This window comes from Mercenaria mercenaria, chromosome 1 (genome assembly GCF_021730395.1).
Source record: "Mercenaria mercenaria strain notata chromosome 1, MADL_Memer_1, whole genome shotgun sequence".
Taxonomy (NCBI): Eukaryota; Metazoa; Mollusca; class Bivalvia; order Venerida; family Veneridae; genus Mercenaria; species Mercenaria mercenaria.
In genome coordinates, this window is record NC_069361.1 from 3,483,515 (window position 1) to 3,503,538 (window position 20,024).

General features: G+C 36.2%; 1 protein-coding gene across 1 annotated transcript in view; it reads right to left on the reverse strand.

Moving 5' to 3' along the window:
- Positions 1 to 1,003: 1,003 nt before the first annotated feature.
- The window catches only part of LOC123524735 (uncharacterized), a 66,911-nt gene continuing 47,890 nt past the window's right edge, over positions 1,004 to 20,024 (reverse strand). Inside the window, exons 23-34 of the mRNA XM_053522221.1 lie at positions 19,870 to 19,890; positions 19,491 to 19,553; positions 18,756 to 18,839; positions 18,138 to 18,198; positions 14,791 to 14,860; positions 14,053 to 14,124; positions 10,795 to 10,847; positions 9,194 to 9,270; positions 8,207 to 8,258; positions 6,272 to 6,339; positions 3,653 to 3,719; positions 1,004 to 3,199 (exon numbers count right to left, since the gene is read on the reverse strand). Coding sequence (XP_053378196.1) covers positions 2,819 to 3,199; positions 3,653 to 3,719; positions 6,272 to 6,339; positions 8,207 to 8,258; positions 9,194 to 9,270; positions 10,795 to 10,847; positions 14,053 to 14,124; positions 14,791 to 14,860; positions 18,138 to 18,198; positions 18,756 to 18,839; positions 19,491 to 19,553; positions 19,870 to 19,890 — 1,069 coding nt within the window. The 3' untranslated portion in view covers positions 1,004 to 2,818. The remainder of the gene's footprint in view (positions 3,200 to 3,652; positions 3,720 to 6,271; positions 6,340 to 8,206; positions 8,259 to 9,193; positions 9,271 to 10,794; positions 10,848 to 14,052; positions 14,125 to 14,790; positions 14,861 to 18,137; positions 18,199 to 18,755; positions 18,840 to 19,490; positions 19,554 to 19,869; positions 19,891 to 20,024) is intronic.

A 20,024-nucleotide genomic window follows, 5' to 3' on the forward strand; every position in this document is an offset into this window, starting at 1 on the left:
GCGGACACGAAATGGAAGGCTAAAACCTTTGACCTTGAGTTGTGACCTTGACCTTGAGCCAGTATGACTGGCTCATGAGTTCTGCACATCGCCTTGATGAGGTGATTATTTGACCCAAGTTTGATGAAAATCCTTCAAGGGGTTTAGGAGAGATAGAGCAGACACAAAATGGAAGGCTCAAACCTTTGACCCTCAGTTGTGACCTTGACCTTGAGCCATGTTATTATGTCAAAGTGCAATGTTATCATGTCAAAGTGTGGTGTTAACTTGTCAAAACAGTGTCTTATTATGTTATGTGTTAAGTGTTATGTTATTATGTCAAAGTACCATGCGATCTTGTCTACAGAGCATGTTATTATGTTAAAAAGTCACAGTGTAGTATTAACTTGTCAAAACAGTGTTTTATCTTGCTAATACGTTATATTATTATATGAAAGTGTTAAATTAACTTGTCCAAATAGTATCTTATTACATGTATTTTAACTAGACATGTTAACATGTAAAAGTTGGTGTTAACTTGTCAAAACAGTGTCTTAGTATGTCACAAAGCTAAGTTATCTTGATAAAGTATCATTTGATCTTGTCTAGCTTTTTTAACATAATAACACGCCCTATAGTCAAGATCACACTGTACTTTGACATTTTAACATAGCCTTTTGACATAGTATGACACTATTTGGACAAATTGACATCTCACTTTGACATGATATCATAGTTAATTACATAATAAGACACTGTCAAGAGAGAGAGAGATATATATATATATCACATCACGCCCAAGTAACTGGCTATAAAACAGTTCACTTCCCAATATCCTGCCATTGTCAATATTTTGGTACATTAAATCTGCCGACGCTGCAACTACTAGCTCATCACTCCCCTTAAGAACACTGGTACACATAAAATTATTTTCGGGCAGTTCATTATCAGTTTTTAGTGTAAAAGCATTTTTTCACTGAAATAATATTCATAAAAATAAACAGGAGTCTGATTTATTCTGAAACTGAAACTGAAACTGGTTTATTTGCTTAAACGCCTATTTCTACATTTAAAACATATTCAATGGCGTTTTACAATACAAGTTGAAATAAAATATTAAATATAAAATATTTTAAATAAGATTAATTAAAACGAATTAAAATAGCAATTATTAATTTAAAGTTAATGATAATACTATATTTTAAAATATTACAAACATATAATTATCACAGACAAACATTAAACTTCTATCACTGTCACTAGCATCACTGTTTTAAAACTCAGTCAAAACTTAGAATAATGCAAAGTAGTCTCTGAAGAAATGCGTTTTCAACTTTTTCTTAAAGCAGTCAATTGAAGAACTTTGTCTGATGTTCAGCGGCAAATTGTTCCACAACTTTGGCCCTATAGTACTAAAGCTTCTATCACTAAAAGTTTTTCGCTTGTTGAAAGGGACGGTGTAACAGTCAACTGATGACTCCGAGGATCTGAGGGAGCGCTGGGGGATTTTCGGTGTTAAGAGTTCAATCAAATATGCAGGCGCATTTCCAACATGGCAATTGAACATGTACGTCAAGATCTTAAAGTTTATTCTGGCTTTGATCGGCAGCCAGTGCAAATCGTAGAGTGCCTGCTTAGAACTGTCTCTTCTTCTACGATTCAGAACTAACTTCGCACACATATTTTGAATGCGTTGCAGTTTTGCGATGTCACAATCAGAAATACCGTATAAAATAACATTACAGTAGTCTAAATGCGAAATAACCAGCGATAGCACTAAGGTTTCAGTTGCATCCTGAGTCAAATATTTGCGAATGTTTTTGATTCGGAAAAAATTCAACATTGCCGTTCTACACTTTATTTTTATATGCTCTTTGAAAGTTTAAAGTTTCGTTCAAATAGGCCCCCAAATATCTGATGTTACTCTGTCTCTTGATTTTATTCCAATTTGTATTTTCTTTATTTTCAAACTTAACAAGAATACAAAATGTAATGACTTTGTTATAATTAATTACAAGCTTCACTGTTTTTCATTAAAAATTTGGTGTACTAACAAGGATGGTATATATAATTACAACCTCAGAAATACCATGGAAAGTAATTTGCCAAGTACAAAAAAAATTTAAAATTATGTCTGACAGTCTCTTTATATAGATTCTAGATCATAAGGTAGACAACGCATGACTTGCATACACACCATAGTACTAATGATATTATTGAAATAGGGAGGATGGATTAAATCATAAAATACTACCTGATAAACTTTGCTTAACTGATCTTTATTTAACCTTTAACCTGCTGGTGGCGAGTTATTCTGCCTTTACAACCAGTGCAGACCAAGATTAGCCTGCACATCCGTGCAGACTAATCATGGTCTGCACTGTTTGCTATTCAGTCAGTCAATTTTCAGTGAACACCCCTTTGAATAATAAGTGGCATGGCCCAAATTGAATGATGGACCAGTCCATTTTAGAAATTTAGCAGGCTAAGGGTATATTTTTGAATAAGATTTATCCTTTCTTTTAATTTTTCAAGTCATGACATTCATCTACAGAGAACTGACAAAAGCCTGTTACAGAACCACACTACAGATGATACTCCTTGAGCTTCTGAAAAGCAGAAGTTAGAGCAGTCTGCTGCTTTTACAAAATTCAATACAACAGATTATTACGCCTGTCCAAAAATATAGCACCAGATATAGAGTACTTGTCAATAAGCATAAACACTTTCATACTGCATTTGATTCAGACTTTATAATGTAAACCATCCTAACATCATTTACACAAAATCCTTTGGAGGAACTGAATGATATTTCAAATCAAGGCTCCCCTACAATTTCTCATTTTCTGCCAGGTTTCTGTAACACTGACTGGCCTGAACTTGATGTGGATGCTTTAGCAGTTGTCTTTTGTGTATCTCCAGGAACCGACTTCCGTTTCCCACCTGCTGCTGATTTCACTGGTTCCCTACTCACTGATTTCTGTGACAGTTTATTGGTTCCATTATTCAGTGATTTCTGTGAAATGTTAGTGTGTGGTCCGTTGACACAGTTTGTCACTGGTTTGGTTTCTTGTTTCTTTGGTTCAAAGGAAGTGGTTTTCTTTGGTACTGATTTCTCTGTGGAAGCATTTGTCTTGTTTGAGACAGTTGATTCATTTGGGATTCCAAACTTTTTGTTTAACCTGGCATGCTCTTCTGACACTAGTGTTCTAAGTTCATCCTAAAAATAAAAATATGAATAATTGAAACAAAATAAAACTGAAGTATTTGCTAAAGTTTTCCATAGCAATTTCTACTTTTATAAATCGTATGAAAATAACTGCAGAGTAGAATAAATAGTTTAGAATTTTGCCAATGAAAAAGACTGTGCATTCTGTACCATGCACGGCCTCTGCAGTCAAGTGTAAAAGGCTTCTTCAATCTATCTGCCTTGTAGTAACTAACAGTTGTTTTTTTGTTAAACATGTTGTCAAATTATTTCACTAGAAGAATTCAGCTGACTTGGAAAAATCTGGTTGTTTTACAAAAGTGCTGTCCATACTTGATATAAACTGCATGGAAACATGTTGGGACTTCTTTCACTATTAGAAGTGGGAAAATTACCAAATAACCATTACTGTTAGTATGACTCAAAAGAAATATTTAAAATCCTGACAAAGTGTGGGTAACTTACCCCCCATCCTATCAGGTCTGCAAGGGCATAGCAACCATCATCACATGTCCCTTGCCAAAACACATCTCTGAAAACAACAATGTTCAATACATGAATTTTGCTTACAAAAGCCTGTTACAGAACATAATGGTTACACCTTTTATAATTGTAGTTATTTATCATGGATTAAAACATAACCTTGCATTATGTTGGTTTTTATAGAAGAGTTACTTATAAATGGACAAGATACAAACTACAATGTATCTACTTCAGGACATAGACAAAATCTTCCCTCAATAAATTTAGCATAGAATCCATTGTATGAAGTATGCTGACTACAGGCCTAACTTCTAAATTATTTTGCTTTACGATCTTTGACTTTGATACAGCAAACTTGACTTTAAAAGTCACAGAATAAGGATTTTGAGCCTAAAATTTCTTTTGCTGGGTAAAGAGTTGCACCAACACAATTACAGTTCATACAGTGACTTTCCAGCTTTTGAAGTGGCCCTTACAGAAGCAAGCCTCTGTGGCGTACATGCTGCGTATTTGCTGTGTATATGCCGCGAACACAGTAGTACGCCAGAGGAGTACATTTTACATACACTGCATGCCGCGTACATGCCGCGTACTATTTCGACAAGTACACAGCATGTACACAGGAGGTCACTAGTACACTTCAAGTACGCAGCACAGACTCTGAAAATTTAAGGAGTACACTGCATGTACGCAGGAGGGACTTGTACAAGAAAATAGTACACTGCATGTACACCGCAGATACTTTGAAATTTGTGCAGTACACTTCATATACGCGGGAAAGACTTGTACAATTTCTTTTGGCATTTATACTTAGTTTTTTTTTTATAAGTTAAAGTCTGAAGTAATCTTCATATATGCGGGAGGGACTTGTTCATTTTCTTTTGGTGTTTATACTTTGAATTTTTTAGGTAAAAGTCTGTAGTACACTTCATGCAGAAAGGATTTCTACATTTTTTTTTTTTTTTTGGAAGCAAGAACTTGATTTCCGAATAACTTTTATCTTAATAGCATAGAATAGTTCAGATTACCGGTATTCTGAACAATGAAAATTTGCCAAACTATTTGCAATGTTCATTTGTGAAGCTTACATCTTAGTGATTTCTGAGCTGCACCTTGCATGCAGTGTAAAAATATATTCTTTTTCATTTTGAATTAATCCTGGAGCTTTCTAACTTGGATAATTGAAAAGCCTTATTTGAACTTCGTTGCATTACATTTTGTAATACATGAAATAATTACCAAGATAATGCCTCAACAGCACCCGAATGAGAAGAATTAATAGCTCTCACTGTTATTTGAATACTCTTAAGCAAAACACCATTCTATCATGTTTTATAAAGGCTTTAATGCTCATTATCTTAACTCATTAAGGCCTCACCAAATTAAAAAGTTGTTCATCGGATTTGCCGCTCGTATATTTTCAGAACGTTTTTGGCTAATTGCGCTCGCCCCATTGGAAAAAATCAATCCAAAATTTTTTGGTGCGCTACTTTTTACGGACGTAAAAGTGTATAAATGCTTATGTAATTCCAGTCCCAGATTGTTCTCAAATGGATTTTAATCAAAATAAATACATACTATGCACACATCGTCTATAATAAATCATAACACTTATATTTAGTTGCATTAAAGTTGTTTCCCCTTGATGCAGTTACGCCATTTTCTTCAAATGTTTACCAAATTACATGCTACAAAAATTGATTTATTTCATTGAAAAGTGGATGAAGAAAAGCACACTAATTTATTTGATAACATCAATCTACATTATTTTGGTAAGGGTAAATACTTATTGATGCATGTCACTTATCTTTTTTCTGTTTTTGTCTGTCCAAATGATCAGCATTTGCATACGAAAGTTGGTGGGGTAAGGAATTTACATTATCACAGCAGTTTCGTCACAAGAGTACACAGCATGTATGCAGCAGGAGTACACAGCATGTACGCCGCAGGACTCGGGCCAGGAGTACACAGCATGTACGCCGCAGGAGTACACAGCATGTACGCCGCAGGGGTAGTACACCGCAGGCTCATTTGCATGTGAAAAGTGTCTGTGCCGCGTACATGCTGTGTACTATTTCCCGCATACTAAATTCCTCCAGCGTACATCCTGTGTACTATGTAGTCCACAGCATGTACGCAGCAAGTAGTACGCGGCAGAGCTCATTTGCATGTCAAAAGTGTACTACAAACGTACTATCGGTGTATGTGTGGTGTATATCCTGCGTACTATTTAAAGCCCTTGATTTCAGTACACATCATGTACGCATCATATACGCTGTATGTACACAGCAAGAGTACGCAGCAGGCCTTTTTCTTCTGTAAGGGGGAGGAAGAACACAAGTGCCACTCTGGCAATATTTCAAGCATGAGCTGGTACCTGGGCAGGACACAAGTGCCACTCTGGCAATATTTCAAGCATGAGCTGGTGCCTGGGCAGGACCATGTATCTTCCTTAAACCTTATCTTCCTCACTTGAAATAATTCTACATCCAAAGTGAGAAGTGATTTGAAGTCAGTGACAATAATCACTTGGCAACGGAGACTCTTCCGCTAAAGATTTTGCCTGTGAAAAAGATATACTAGAAGTTAGAATAATGTTACCTTATATTATCCTCTTTATCAAAATCAAATCCTCCACCAAAGAACAGGACAGTCATTGGATGGTTAGACTGAAAAATATATGAGCCACACCATGAGAAAACCAACATAGTGCATTTGCGACCAGCATGGATCCAGTCTGGTCAGGATCCATGCTGTTCACTTTCAAAGCCTATTACAATTAGAGAAACCATTAGCGAACAGCATGGACCCTGACCAAACTGTGTGGATGCGCAGGCTGGTCTGGATCCATGCTGGTCGCAAATGCACTATCTTGGTTTTCTCATGGTTCGGCTCAAATGGCAGTACACATATATGAAATTCTACTTCAGCATACATAATTTGATTTATGTAAATACTTCACATATACTGTGTTCTGATGTTTGCATTTTGTTTATAGTTCATTCAAGACAATTTTGATTGCCGTACTTGTTGTTATGGGAATGATATAAAGCCATGCCACATTTCTGGTATTACATTCATGTAATAACATCCTGAGATTAACGCCATCTTTAAGCGTGTTAAGGTATTAGATGCCTAATAGTAATGTTTACAAAATGGCATTTGCTTGGTATATTCTTAAAGGTGACCGTGTTTCGCACTGTTTTGCAATTTTAAACAACATTTACTGTGCCGTTTTTTATAAATTTTGTATAACTTATGGTATCTCCTCAAGCTCAAGTACATACAAATTTCAAAGTGATGGTCATTATCCAAAATGTTTGTAGAGAACTCATTTTACCATTAATTTTAATAAAAGAAACATCAAACTATTGGTAAACAATTATAAAACACAAAATAAAAATGTTAATATCATTTTTTCTAGGGTGCCTCAAGTAAATGGATTTAATGTGACAGAATTCTAACTTCAACATTGAAAAAATAAGGTCGAATCCTGTGTTTCTGTGTTGAATTTTGCTTACTTCATTCAAAAATAACCTTGAGGTAGACATAAAACCTACCTAAATTTCTTCCACGATATGTAATCTAAAGAGTGAAAGCAAAACAGAGAACTTTTACCGCATGTAACTCAATATTTTTAAAGATGGGTAACTCTAACCCTTCTGTTGAAGTAGTAAATTCACTTTGAACAGCAAGAAATCGCTTATCAAATTAATTTTTCCATTTTTATACAATAAATCAATTATAAGTCTTGCAAGAAGTAAAAACTTACTAGAAAAAAGGAAAATAAGGAAAAAAAAATTTGGTCCTAGTAGGGCTTGCACCTACGCCCTGCTGAGAAATGCAGTAAAGTAGGTTTATGGTAGGAATTGAATACTTTTCAAAAAGGAGGTACTCTATTACGCTTCTAATACCTTAAGTCAATATGACTTTGCCTATAATTGGGAAAAGAGAGATGAAATTTCAATGTTTCTGCAGAAAAAGCTAACATGTGATAAACTAGATATGCTTTTGAGAAAAGCGCATGTCTCCCACAACTGCAACATTGAAAAATGTCTAGTTTCTCTCGATGGCTTTGATGAATGGATCCCATTGAAAAATGTCTAGTTTCTCTCGATGGCTGTGATGAGTGGAGCCAATCAGTAATTCAAGGGCCATAATTCAAAAGTGCCTGGGCGGATTTGCCTAGTTATCGAACTTGGCCGAGTTCTTATGGTCAAACACATTTTGTTCGAGTTTGGTGAAGATCAGATGAGAAATGTTCAACTTAGAGTGCAGACAAGCTTTGTGACAGACAGACAGACAGACAGACACACAGACTGGAGTAAATCGGTATGTCTCCCACACCACTGTGTGGTCGGAGACATAAAAACCTGTACATATGCGGCTTTCCAAATTGATTTTATTAAACTTTTTCAATAAAAACAATAAAATGCTCTGCACAGCCTCTTATTTCAACTGTTAATAAATTCATTATGACAAGACCCACATATGAGATTCTAACAATAATACTTTTATAAATTATATGTAACTTACAGTTTTTGTCTTCTCCAGATTAATGAAAAGTCTCGGGACATTATCTTGGGTTCTGAAAAAAAAGGATAAAGTATGTAATAAATGTACCATTTCAAAATCAGAAATATCAGGTTTGATGACTTATTCCCCATACACAATATCAGCATTCCCCATTTCAACAGAAAGCCATTTGAGCCGAGCCATGAGAAAACCAACATAGTGCATTTGTGACCAGCATAGATCCAGACAGCCTGCACATCAGTGCAGTCTGGTCAGGATCCATACTGTTCGCTAACGGCTGCAATAGGCTTTGATAGCTAACAGCACGGACCCTGACCAGACTGCACGGATGCGCAGGCTGGTCTGGATCTATGCTGGTCGCAAATGCACTATGTTAGTTTTCTCATGGGGCGGCTCATTTGCTTGTTGAACTACATTTACAACTGAAGAATGTTTAAATAGCAAGTGGAAGTAAGAAATTGCATTCACAAAATACATGCATGAATAATTCAAATAGCCTTAGGCTCCAAGATAACCCTGCATGAACTCAGTTGTGCCATTTGTCAATTTTATTCAACCAAACATATGATGCACTTCTTAGAGGATCTGCCTACTATTTTTATCTATTCTTACCCTTGATCAAGCCAAAATGCCAATGCAGAACATATTCGTTATCAAGCATTCTTATGAAATACTTTTTATAATGTCATTTCAGTTGGGTAAAAAATTGTCCTGAACTTCGAACTTTTGGTCAAAGTTAAATGTTTTTTACTTTCATTTTGCTTGCTTTAGTTAAAACGGTGACTTTTTAAAAATTTCTAGTGTTGTTTCATCATGAAAGGTATTGTTTTCAAATATGAATAAATCAAGCTGTTGCTACATAGATGTATGATTATGTGCCTAAACATCTGCAATGGACAAAAACCTACACAAGAAACTATTCCATATTATGAATTTTGTAGCACAATTATTAGTGACTATCTTTACATTTAACTACAGTATAGTTACCTAATAGGTAAATTAGCAAATGGTCTCACTACCAGTGACGTCCCCATAATCAGCAGAAAATCACAGTCATCTATGTCCTACAAAACAAGTACAAATGTTTGTTCTATTGTGTTTTACTACAGGCACAGGCAGGCACCCGAGTAGAACCACTGATCTGCCATGGAACCCCAAGTTTCAAATCCAATTCAATATATTTTCAGTAAAGTTAAACGTTTCTTGTTTAGCATGAATAGTTGACAAGAGTACCTGCCTGGAATGTATGGAACCGAGCCCATGGCAGGCGTCATATTTACCTCCCCAGCATCCAGTATATAGGCTGATACTGCTGGGAATAGTACCAATTTAAGAAAATCATTCAGGACTTAAAACCAGCAGTGATATCTGCTATGACTGGTTATCTAAACCCGGACTGCTCCCTTACAGAAGCAAGCCTCTGTGGCGTACATGCTGCGTATTTGCTGTGTATATGCCGCGAACACAGTAGTACGCCAGAGGAGTACATTTTACATACACCGCATGCCGCGTACATGCCGCATACTATTTCGACGAGTACACAGCATGTACGCAGGAGGTCACTAGTACACTTCAAGTACGCAGCACAGACTCTGAAAATTTAAGGAGTACACTGCATGTACGCAGGAGGGACTTGTACAAGAAAATAGTACACTGCATGTACACCGCAGATACTTCGAAATTTATAACACTTATATTTAGTTGCATTAAAGTTGTTTCCCCTTGATGCAGTTACGCCATTTTCTTCAGATGTTTACCAAATTACATGCTACAAAAATTGATTTATTTCATTGAAAAGTGGATGAAGAAAAGCATACTAATTTATTTGATAACATCAATCTACATTATTTTGGTAAGGGTAAATACTTATTGATGCATGTCACTTATCTTTTTTCTGTTTTTTTTCTGTCCAAATGATCAGCATTTGCATAAGAAAGTTGGTGGGGTAAGGAATTTACATTATCACAGCAGTTTCGTCATAAGAGTACACAGCATGTACGCCGCAGGACTTGGCCAGGAGTACACAGAATGTACGCCGCAGGAGTACACAGCATGTACGCCGCAGGAGTACACAGCATGTACGCCGCAGGGGTAGTACACCGCAGGCTCATTTGCATGTGAAAAGTGTATGTGCCGCGTACATGCTGCGTACTATTTCTTGCATACTAAATTCCTCCAGCGTACATGCTGTGTACTATGTAGTCCACAGCATGTACGCAGCAAGTAGTACGCGGCAGAGCTCATTTGCATGTCAAAAGTGTACTACAAACGTACTATCGGTGTATGTGCGGTGTATATCCTGCGTACTATTTAAAGCCCTTGATTTCAGTACACATCATGTACGCATCATATACGCTGTATGTACACAGCAAGAGTACGCAGCAGGCCTTTTTCTTCTGTAAGGGCTGGCATTGTAGTCTAATTTGCTAACCACTGCACACTGACTCCCTCAGCAATGCATTATATACATTTATTAAACTATACAGCAATGCACCAAAAGACTGAAGTGAATTTGGACACCAAATTGAATGTCATCTTACACTGATGCATATGAAAATATTGGTACTATTTTAAAAGATATTACTTACAGAGAGATGTTCACCAAATCTTGCTGGCAAACTTTCACCAAACATTACTATGTCTGTAAAAATTAAAGCATTGAAAACATGGAATTTAGATCATCACTGACAAAGCTCAGAGTGTATCATATTTAAGATGCAAATGACACCTAATGACATTAATTTTAAGAAGAGTGAAACTGCAAAGACTGTATTATATATTACAGGTAAAATCTTGTAAATACTAACACAATGATTATTTGTGACTTTTCTGGTAAATACCAAATATAAATGAAATCAGAACATTCATAAAAATGAAAACTAAAGGCTTTTTCAGTGTAAATGAAATGACTTTGGCTTGTTGCTGGTACGGCTGAATTCTATGCCTCTGATTGAGAACATCTTATATGGTAGATATATAGGAGCTCATCCATATATATTTCTGTTGGATACCTAACCTAATATACATATTGCAGTATTGCACATAACATTACTTAAGGTACTTATGCATCTTTGATAAACTGGAATGGTGTACGGTCATTTATCCGGAAAACTTAGAACAATGCGATGATTCGGCGAACAGAAATGAAAATCATTTTAAAAACCAGAGATTCTTTTGAGGAAAGTGCATGTCTTCCACAACTGTCTAATCATCTAAATAGTAAGTCAGTCTTTATATACTGTTTACTTAGAGTACATGTGCATGCGCTTTTTTGACCTCAAAAGCACCCCTATACTTTTAAAAGTAGTATAGGAGTCCTTTTGAGGTAAAAAATGCGCAAGAAATCTGAGCGTTTTTTGGTAATTCAAGGGCCATAATTCTGAAGTGCCTTGGCCGATCTGGCTAGTTATCAAACTTGGCCAAGCACTTATTGGCAAACACATTTTGTTCAAGCTTGGTGAAGATTGGATGAGAAATGTTCGACTTAGAGTGCGGACAAGCTTTGTGACAGACGAACACACAGATAGGAGTAAATCAATATGTCTCCCACACCACTGTGTGGTGTGGTGGGAGACATAATTAATGGCAACAGGCGAGTAAACCCCACTAAAATTTTATGGCAATGTCACTAATTTCTAAAGTTAAAATATCATATTAAAACATCGGACACATTAATTTCAAAAAGTGTATTAAAACAAGCTAAAAAGGCATGGACCTCTTTAATCATTGACAAACATCTCAAAAACAAGGACATGGCCCTATACATTTTATTTCATCATATCATAGGCCATAAGTTTATTAACAGTTGCGAGAAGTTTCATTAACATCTATTTTGCAGAAATAATTCTATTCGCAAAAATGTTATCAAAATTGTGATTTTTTTCATAGACTCCCATTATGAATAAAATCTGTAAAAAGATCCTTTTGGAAGCAAAGAATGCAACCAAGAAGAACTAGAACTGTCACAGGAGTGACTCATACCCCCACCATACGGTCTTGTCACAGAAGAATGGCAACCATAAGGAATCTTAAAAATACTTTGGAGTACTTCATCCTGGGCTTCCACATATAAGTAATACTAGTATAATACTAGTATAGTAATACTAGTAAATATATTAAATCTCTAATATTAGAGATACACTATAAGTGAATACAAAGAAGTGTCCTTACCGACCCATGTTACCACGGAAAAATGTTTTTACTTTTTACATAGGACTTATAATAAAAAAGATTGAAAATCTAAAAATAGGATTTCTAAAAATAGACTAATTCCTGGAATTTAAGGGAAGAAACTCAGTACAAAGGTTAAAAAAGGTTACTTCCCTTTGGCTCTAAGCCAATCAGAATGAGATATAGTGAAAATACATCAAAATTAACATTAAATTCTAGGTAAAAGGGGACACAATTCAAGAAAAATAGTGTCAGAGTTATGCACCTTGTGTCACATGATGTGGGTGATGAGGTGGAACATCTATTTTAAGTCTGAATCAAATCCATTCAGTAGTAATTGAGATATAGTGAAAATACATCAAAATTAACCTTAAATTCTAAGTAAAAAGGGCATAATTCATGAAAAATTGGTGTCAGAGTTATGCACCTTGTGTCACATGATGTGGGTGATGAGGTGGAACATCTATTTTAAGTTTGAATCAAATCCATTTTGTAATAATTGAGATATAGTGAAAATACATCAAAATCAACCTTAAATTTAAAGTAAAAGGGGACATAATTCATAAAAAATTTATTTCAGAGTTAAGCACCTTATGTCACATCATCTGGGTGATGAGGTGGAACAACTATTTTAAGTTTGAATCAAATCCATTTAGTAATAACTGAGATATAGTGAAAATACAACAAAATTAGCCTTAAATTCTAAGTAAAAGGGGACATAATTCATGAAAGCTTGGTGTCAGAGTTATGCACCTTGTGTCACATGATGTGGGCACATGATGTGGGTGATGAGGTGGAACATCTATTTTAAGTTTGAATCAAATCCATTCAGTAGTAACTGAGATAAAGTGAAAATACATCAAAATCAACCTTAAATTCTAAGTAAAAAGGGGCATAATTCATAAAAAAAATTGTGTCAGAGTTATGCACCTTATGTCACATGATGTGGGTGATGAGGTGGAATCAAAGTTTGAATCAAATCCATTTAGTAATAACTGAGATATAGTGAAAATACAACAAAATTAACCTTAAATTCTAAGTAAAAGGGGACATAATTCATGAAAACTTGGTGTCAAGAGTTATGCACCTTGTGTCACATGATGTGGGTGATAAGGTGGAACATGTATTTTAAGTTTGAATCAAATCCATTTGGTAATAACTGAGATAATAGATTTCGGGACGGGACGGGACGGGACGGGACGCGACAAAACTGACTCCTATATACCCCCCTCAAACATGTTTGGTGGGGGTATAATAATAGCAGACTCGGTTTGATTTAGTCTGTTCATGAGAGGTAATGAAATGTGCAACACCTCTCATGCCCCCAAGCACCTGCTCAAGCGGAACTCTATTACACATAATATAATATACTGAATGGACTGCATGATATCCCAAAGGACTAGAAAATATAATAAAACTTGTGCGAGGTCCAAATCTTTCAAACCAGTCTAGCAAAACGTAAAGCATACCACCCTAGCTTTTTCATTTGCCAAATTTAAGATGCATATTCCTATGTTTTGAAAAATCAGCTTTTAATCAAATTCTAAATTGCAGGAAACTTTTTGATCCAAATGTGCAGAACAACCTCAATAAACTATAAATATAAAATCGCTTTCTGAAAGCAGAATAAATGTTTCTGGATTCCTGGTGTACAGGTGCACCAGGAAGTTACTGACCTGGTCTAACAAGTCCACCACAGTGTACCTCAGCACATCTAGGAACAGGACCATCAGCAGCATAGATCTTGTCTGTAACAAATAAAAACCTGTTAAACATGCTCTCTGCTATAACTTGGATCCTCTATGTTTAACAAAAGTCATAATTAATCTTAACACACACAGTTTATACAGTTTTATGCATTATTTCAGTTAGTGCTGATACAGAAACCTGCAACAATTAACTGGGAGTAACAAAAACCAATTCAGTCTACCAGTTGTATTACTGCCATTACATACAACATCATGCAAAAATAGTACATTTTAAACATTCTTCCCTATATTACACTAGGGGCCTCCATGGTCGAGTGGTTACTGCCGTTGACTTCAAATCACTTGCCCCTCACCGATGTGGGTTCGAGCTTCACAAACAAACTACACTAAACTGGTGGCAGGCATGAGCTTGAAACATGTGGGCTTTCTACCTTGTGAAAGTAACGCTTTTGTGAATATCAATTATTTTAGCTGGGTCTGATTTGCCCTTGATCTGTTTGCGACATAAATATACATCCAATAACTGTGATAATGCCCAGCAAATTACAATGTACTCAATTTATTCATCAACTTGCAAGATGAGTTGATACGGTATTAAATATGATTGAGCCAACACAGTGACTGCAGTACTATGCAAACCATTGACAGCTTTTAATTACATACGTGTGACATGAATCTAATGGTAGTGGGTTAAGCTAAACTTGCCTCTGACCCATCTCTGTGAGTATGTTTGTCCACATTGCATACAGTGAGCTGTTTCCATGGTGCCATGGGCCTAATCAATTCCCCTTACAGACACCGCTAACACTTCCAACCATCTATATTCTACAACAATGCAAGAACAATATTACATAGCTTCTAGGTGGGTTAGTTGAAATTCATTTACGCGAAACATGGTGCTTGAGCTCACCGACTCGGGCATGGGGTTCTCTGACTGTTTTCCTTGTATTTGCTTGCAACCCTGAATACCTCAAGCAGTTTGCTCATCCCTCATGACTGTGTGCATTTTACTGTAATATATATCTCATTAGTACTGGTACCTTCATGTGCAAATTACCAGTTTGTTTAATATCCTGTATGAGTAGTCTAAAGACAACAATTTCTCCTTTTTTCAGGAACAACAATATATTAAAAAAAACAACTGAAAACTGCTTTATTTGATTAAACCCCTAATTTACACATAGTATATTACTGGCGTTGTACAATTAAATTTTACCATTAATACGGCCAAGGCGTTTACATATTATCAAATGCAGCCACATAGGGCGCATAATCATCCTCTACTAGTACAGGACACAGAGCACTGACCAAGGACAGAGGGACAAAGCCCCCACGACAGAGATATCAGAAATACAAATACAGGTCATATCCGGCTAACTTACCTAGCTCGTTGTCGAATAGACAGCCTGGTTCTTAACGGCCCCAGTGTAAAGCACTGAACTACGCAAGGTTTGCCTGGGTTCCCCGACCATACAACCTCTAGTTGGGTGGAAACACTGAAAAGCGTTTCTGAAAATTCCCAGATACTGCCAGGGATCGACCCCGACCTCAGGATTGGAAGGCCAGTGTGCAAACCACTGACTATCCGTCCACCCAATATTAATTAGATGTATTTTCATTTCTAAACCTTGTAATATTTAAATTTATCACAACCCAATTAAAAATTAAGAACAACTAAAAAATGCTTTTGTAAAAAAGCGAAATGTCTCCCCCAATGCAAATCCTATAGGCAAGAAGTCAATAGGGTCAGAGCGAAAGTCAAAGAGACGCTGATGTTGGCAGCAATAGGATCATCTACTTGGCATGTCCAGTCATCCCGCTAAAATTTCAACACTCTTGGCCTAGTGTTCCAAAGACTGTTCAGGCTCCTGTAACCTTGACCTTTGATCAAGTGACCTCAAAATACATAGGGGTCATCTACTCTGCATCCAACATCCTAATTAATTTTAACATTGTAGTCAAGTGTTCTCAAGTTATTTCCAAAAAATATTTTAAATGAACAGGCCACTGTGATCCTTGACCTTTAATAACTGACCCCAAATCAATAATCATCTACTCTGCATGTCAATCAGTATGAAGTTTCAACATTCTGGTCAAGTGGTTCTCAAGTTATTGATCAAACGTTATCAATGTTCAGGCCCTGTGACCTAAAACTTTTACGGAGTGACCCAAAACAATAGGTATTTACTCGCATGACAATCATCCTATGAAGTTTCAACATTCTGGTCGAGAGGTTTCAAGTTTATTGACTGGAAATGTTTTCCATGTTCAGGCCCCTGTGGCCTTGACTTTAACAGAGTGACCCTAAAATTGATTAGAGGTCATCTACTCTGCATGACAAATCATCCTATGAAGTTTCATCATGTCAAGTGGTTCTCAAGTACTGACCGGAAATGTTTTCAAAGTTCAGGCTCCTGTGAAACTTGACCTTTCACAAGTGACCCCAAAAACGTTATGGTCATCAAACTCTGCAATGACCAATCATCCTATTAAGTTTCAACATTCTGGGTCAGGTGGTCTCAAGTTACTGACCGAAAATGGTTTTAATGTTCAGGCCCCTGTCCCTTGACCTTTATGGAGTGCCCAAAATCGATAGCGGTCATCTACTTTGCATGTACAATCATCCTATGAAGTTTCATCATTCTGGGTCAAGTGGTTCTCTAGTATTGATGGGAAATGGTTTTAATTCAAGACCCTGTGACCTTGACCTTGGGACGGAGTGACCCAAAAAACCAATAGGGTCATCTACTCTTCATGACCAATTATCCTATGAAGTTCAACATTCTGGGTCAAGTGTTCTCTAGTTATTATCGAAATGGTTTCAATGTTCAGGCCCCTGTGACCTTGACCTTTGACGGATGCCCCAAAATCAATAGATCGTCTACTCCAACCCTACAACCCTATGAAGTTTGAAGGTTCTAGGTCAATGGTTATCCAGTTATTGCTCAGAAATGAAGTGTGACGTACGGATGGACGGAAGGACAGACGGATGGAAGGCAGGGTTGTAGTAATGCTAATGCTAATGGTAATGCATTATTTTTTTCAAATAATGCCAAGTAATGATTAATGCCACAATTTTAGCATTGAAAATATGCTAAATTAATGCAAAGTAAGTAAGCTAATGTAATGCTAGCATTATTAGCATATTTTTTGTATCACTGAAAAAAAAATCACATGTTGCTGTTATTATACAGTTACAGCGTTCCTAATAGTTTTTTGTTTGATTTTAATAAACTGTCTGATGATATAATTGCCTTTTGTTCAATGTACACCTAAAGATTTTAAAAAAACTTAAAACCTGGACAACTCCAAGGTGCATATTTATAATACCAAAATAGTGTGACATAATTAGATTTGTCACCCAAAATATCAAACAGAATCTATTATCTTTTGACACCTTTTATCATAACACTATGTCACTGATATGATTTAAGACCTTAAGCACTAGCTTTTACATGTCATGATAAATTAGGCTGTTAGGGAGCCATTAACAGTACTTTTGACTTTCTCTAACATTAAAAATGCTCATGCATCCCTGTATTTCCAACATTTGGTATTTTATTTTAATTTATATTTTTTATTTTTTATAAAGAAATGGTAAATAGAAAAATCAGATAAATACAAGGAAGTCATACACGTAATTTAATATTCAGTAGACAAACCTAGACCTGTAACTAAAATGATTTAAGAAAAACATGCATGTGATATAACATGCAAGACTCTCAAAAAGTAATGGTAATGCAAGCAATGCACCCTATGATGCTAATTTAATCATACTTTGATAAAAATGAGTAATGCTAATGCTAATTTAATGCCATCTTTTTCCAAGTAATGCTAATTTAATGCATTACTATTGCAAGTAATTATTAACAACCCTGATGGAAGGACGGACGGATGGACGGACAGGGCAAAAACAATGTGTCTCCTGGGGGAGACATAATTAACGAAGGTAATGATTTATCACATCTTGTGTCAGGCTTACAAATGAATTAATTAATGACAAATCCTACACCTGTGTGAAATGGCGCAGCAGTTTATTTTTATCCTCTAACATCCGAATGAAGTAGTGACAGGGTGTGGGCTGAAACACAGAAAACAGTAATATCTTTTACACTGTTAAAAGTTCAAATGCTGATTGCTGCATACAAAATTAGATAGTTACTGTGAAAACTGAATTCATCATACTTTTACACATTTGTATATATTTAGTATCAATATTCAACATCAAATGTCACAGTTTCAGTGAACTATTTCTGTTTTTATTTCATGCTTAGTTTTGATGATAACTAATGGAACTACAACTTCTGACATACCTTATATGTGCACCAACATACCTTATATGTGCACTGACATACCTTATATGTGCACTGCCATACCTTATATGTGCACCGCCATACCTTATATTTGCACTGACATACCTTATCTGAGCACAGACATACCTTATATGAGCACAGACATACCTTATATGTGCACCGCCATACCTTATATGTGCACCGCCATACCTTATATGAGCACAGACATACCTTATATGTGCACAGACATACCTTATATGTGCACCGCAATACCATATATGTGCACCGACATACCTTATATGTGCACTGACATACCTTATCTGAGCACAGACATAACTTATATGAGCACAGACATACCTTATATGTGCACAGACATACCTTATATGTGCATCAACATACCTTATATGTGCATTGACATACCTTATATGTGCATTGAAATACCTTATATGTGCACTGCCATACCTGAAATATGCACCGACATACCTTATATGAGCACAGACATACCGTATATGTGCACAGACATACCTTATATGTGCACAGACATACCTTATATGTGCATTGACATACCTTATAGGTGCATTGACATACCTTATATGTGCACCGCCATACCTTATATGAGCACAGACATACCTTATATGAGCACAGACATACCTTATATGTGCACAGACATACCTTATATGTGCACAGACATACATTATATGTGCATCAACATACCGTATATGTGCACTTACATACCTTATATGAGCACAGACATACCTTATATGAGCACATACATACCTTATATGTGCACAGACATACCTTATATGAGCACAGACATACCTTATATGTGCACCAACATACCTTATATGAGCACAGACATACCTTATATGTGCACAAACATACCTTATATGTGCACAGACATACATTATATGTGCACAACCACACCTTATATGTGCACCGCAATACCTTATATGTGCACAGACATACCTTATATGAGCACAGACATACCTTAAATGTGTACCGCCATACCTTATATGAGCACAGACATACCTTATATGTGCACAGACATACCTTATATGTGCATTGACATACCTTATATGTGCATTGACATACCTTATATGTGCACAGACATACCTTATATGAGCACAGACATACCTTATATGTGCACCGCCATACCTTATATGTGCACTGCCATACCTTAAATATGTACCGACATACCTTATATGAGCACAGACATACCTTTTATGTACACAGACATACCTTATATGTGCACTGACATACCTTATATGAGCACAGACATACCTTATATGTGCACCAACATACCTTATATGAGCACAGACATACCTTATATGTGTACCAACATACCTTATATGAGCATCGACATACCTTATATGTGTACCGCCATACCTTATATGTGCATTGACATACCTATATGTGCACTGACATACCTTATATGTGCATCCACATACCTTATATTGAGCACAGACAAAACCTTATATGTGCACCGACATACCTTATATGTGCACCGCCATACCTTAAATATGCACCGACATACCTTATATGAGCACAGACATACCTTATATGTGCACAGACATACCTTATATGTGCACAGACATACCTTATATGTGCATTGACATACCTTATATGTGCATTGACATACCTTATATG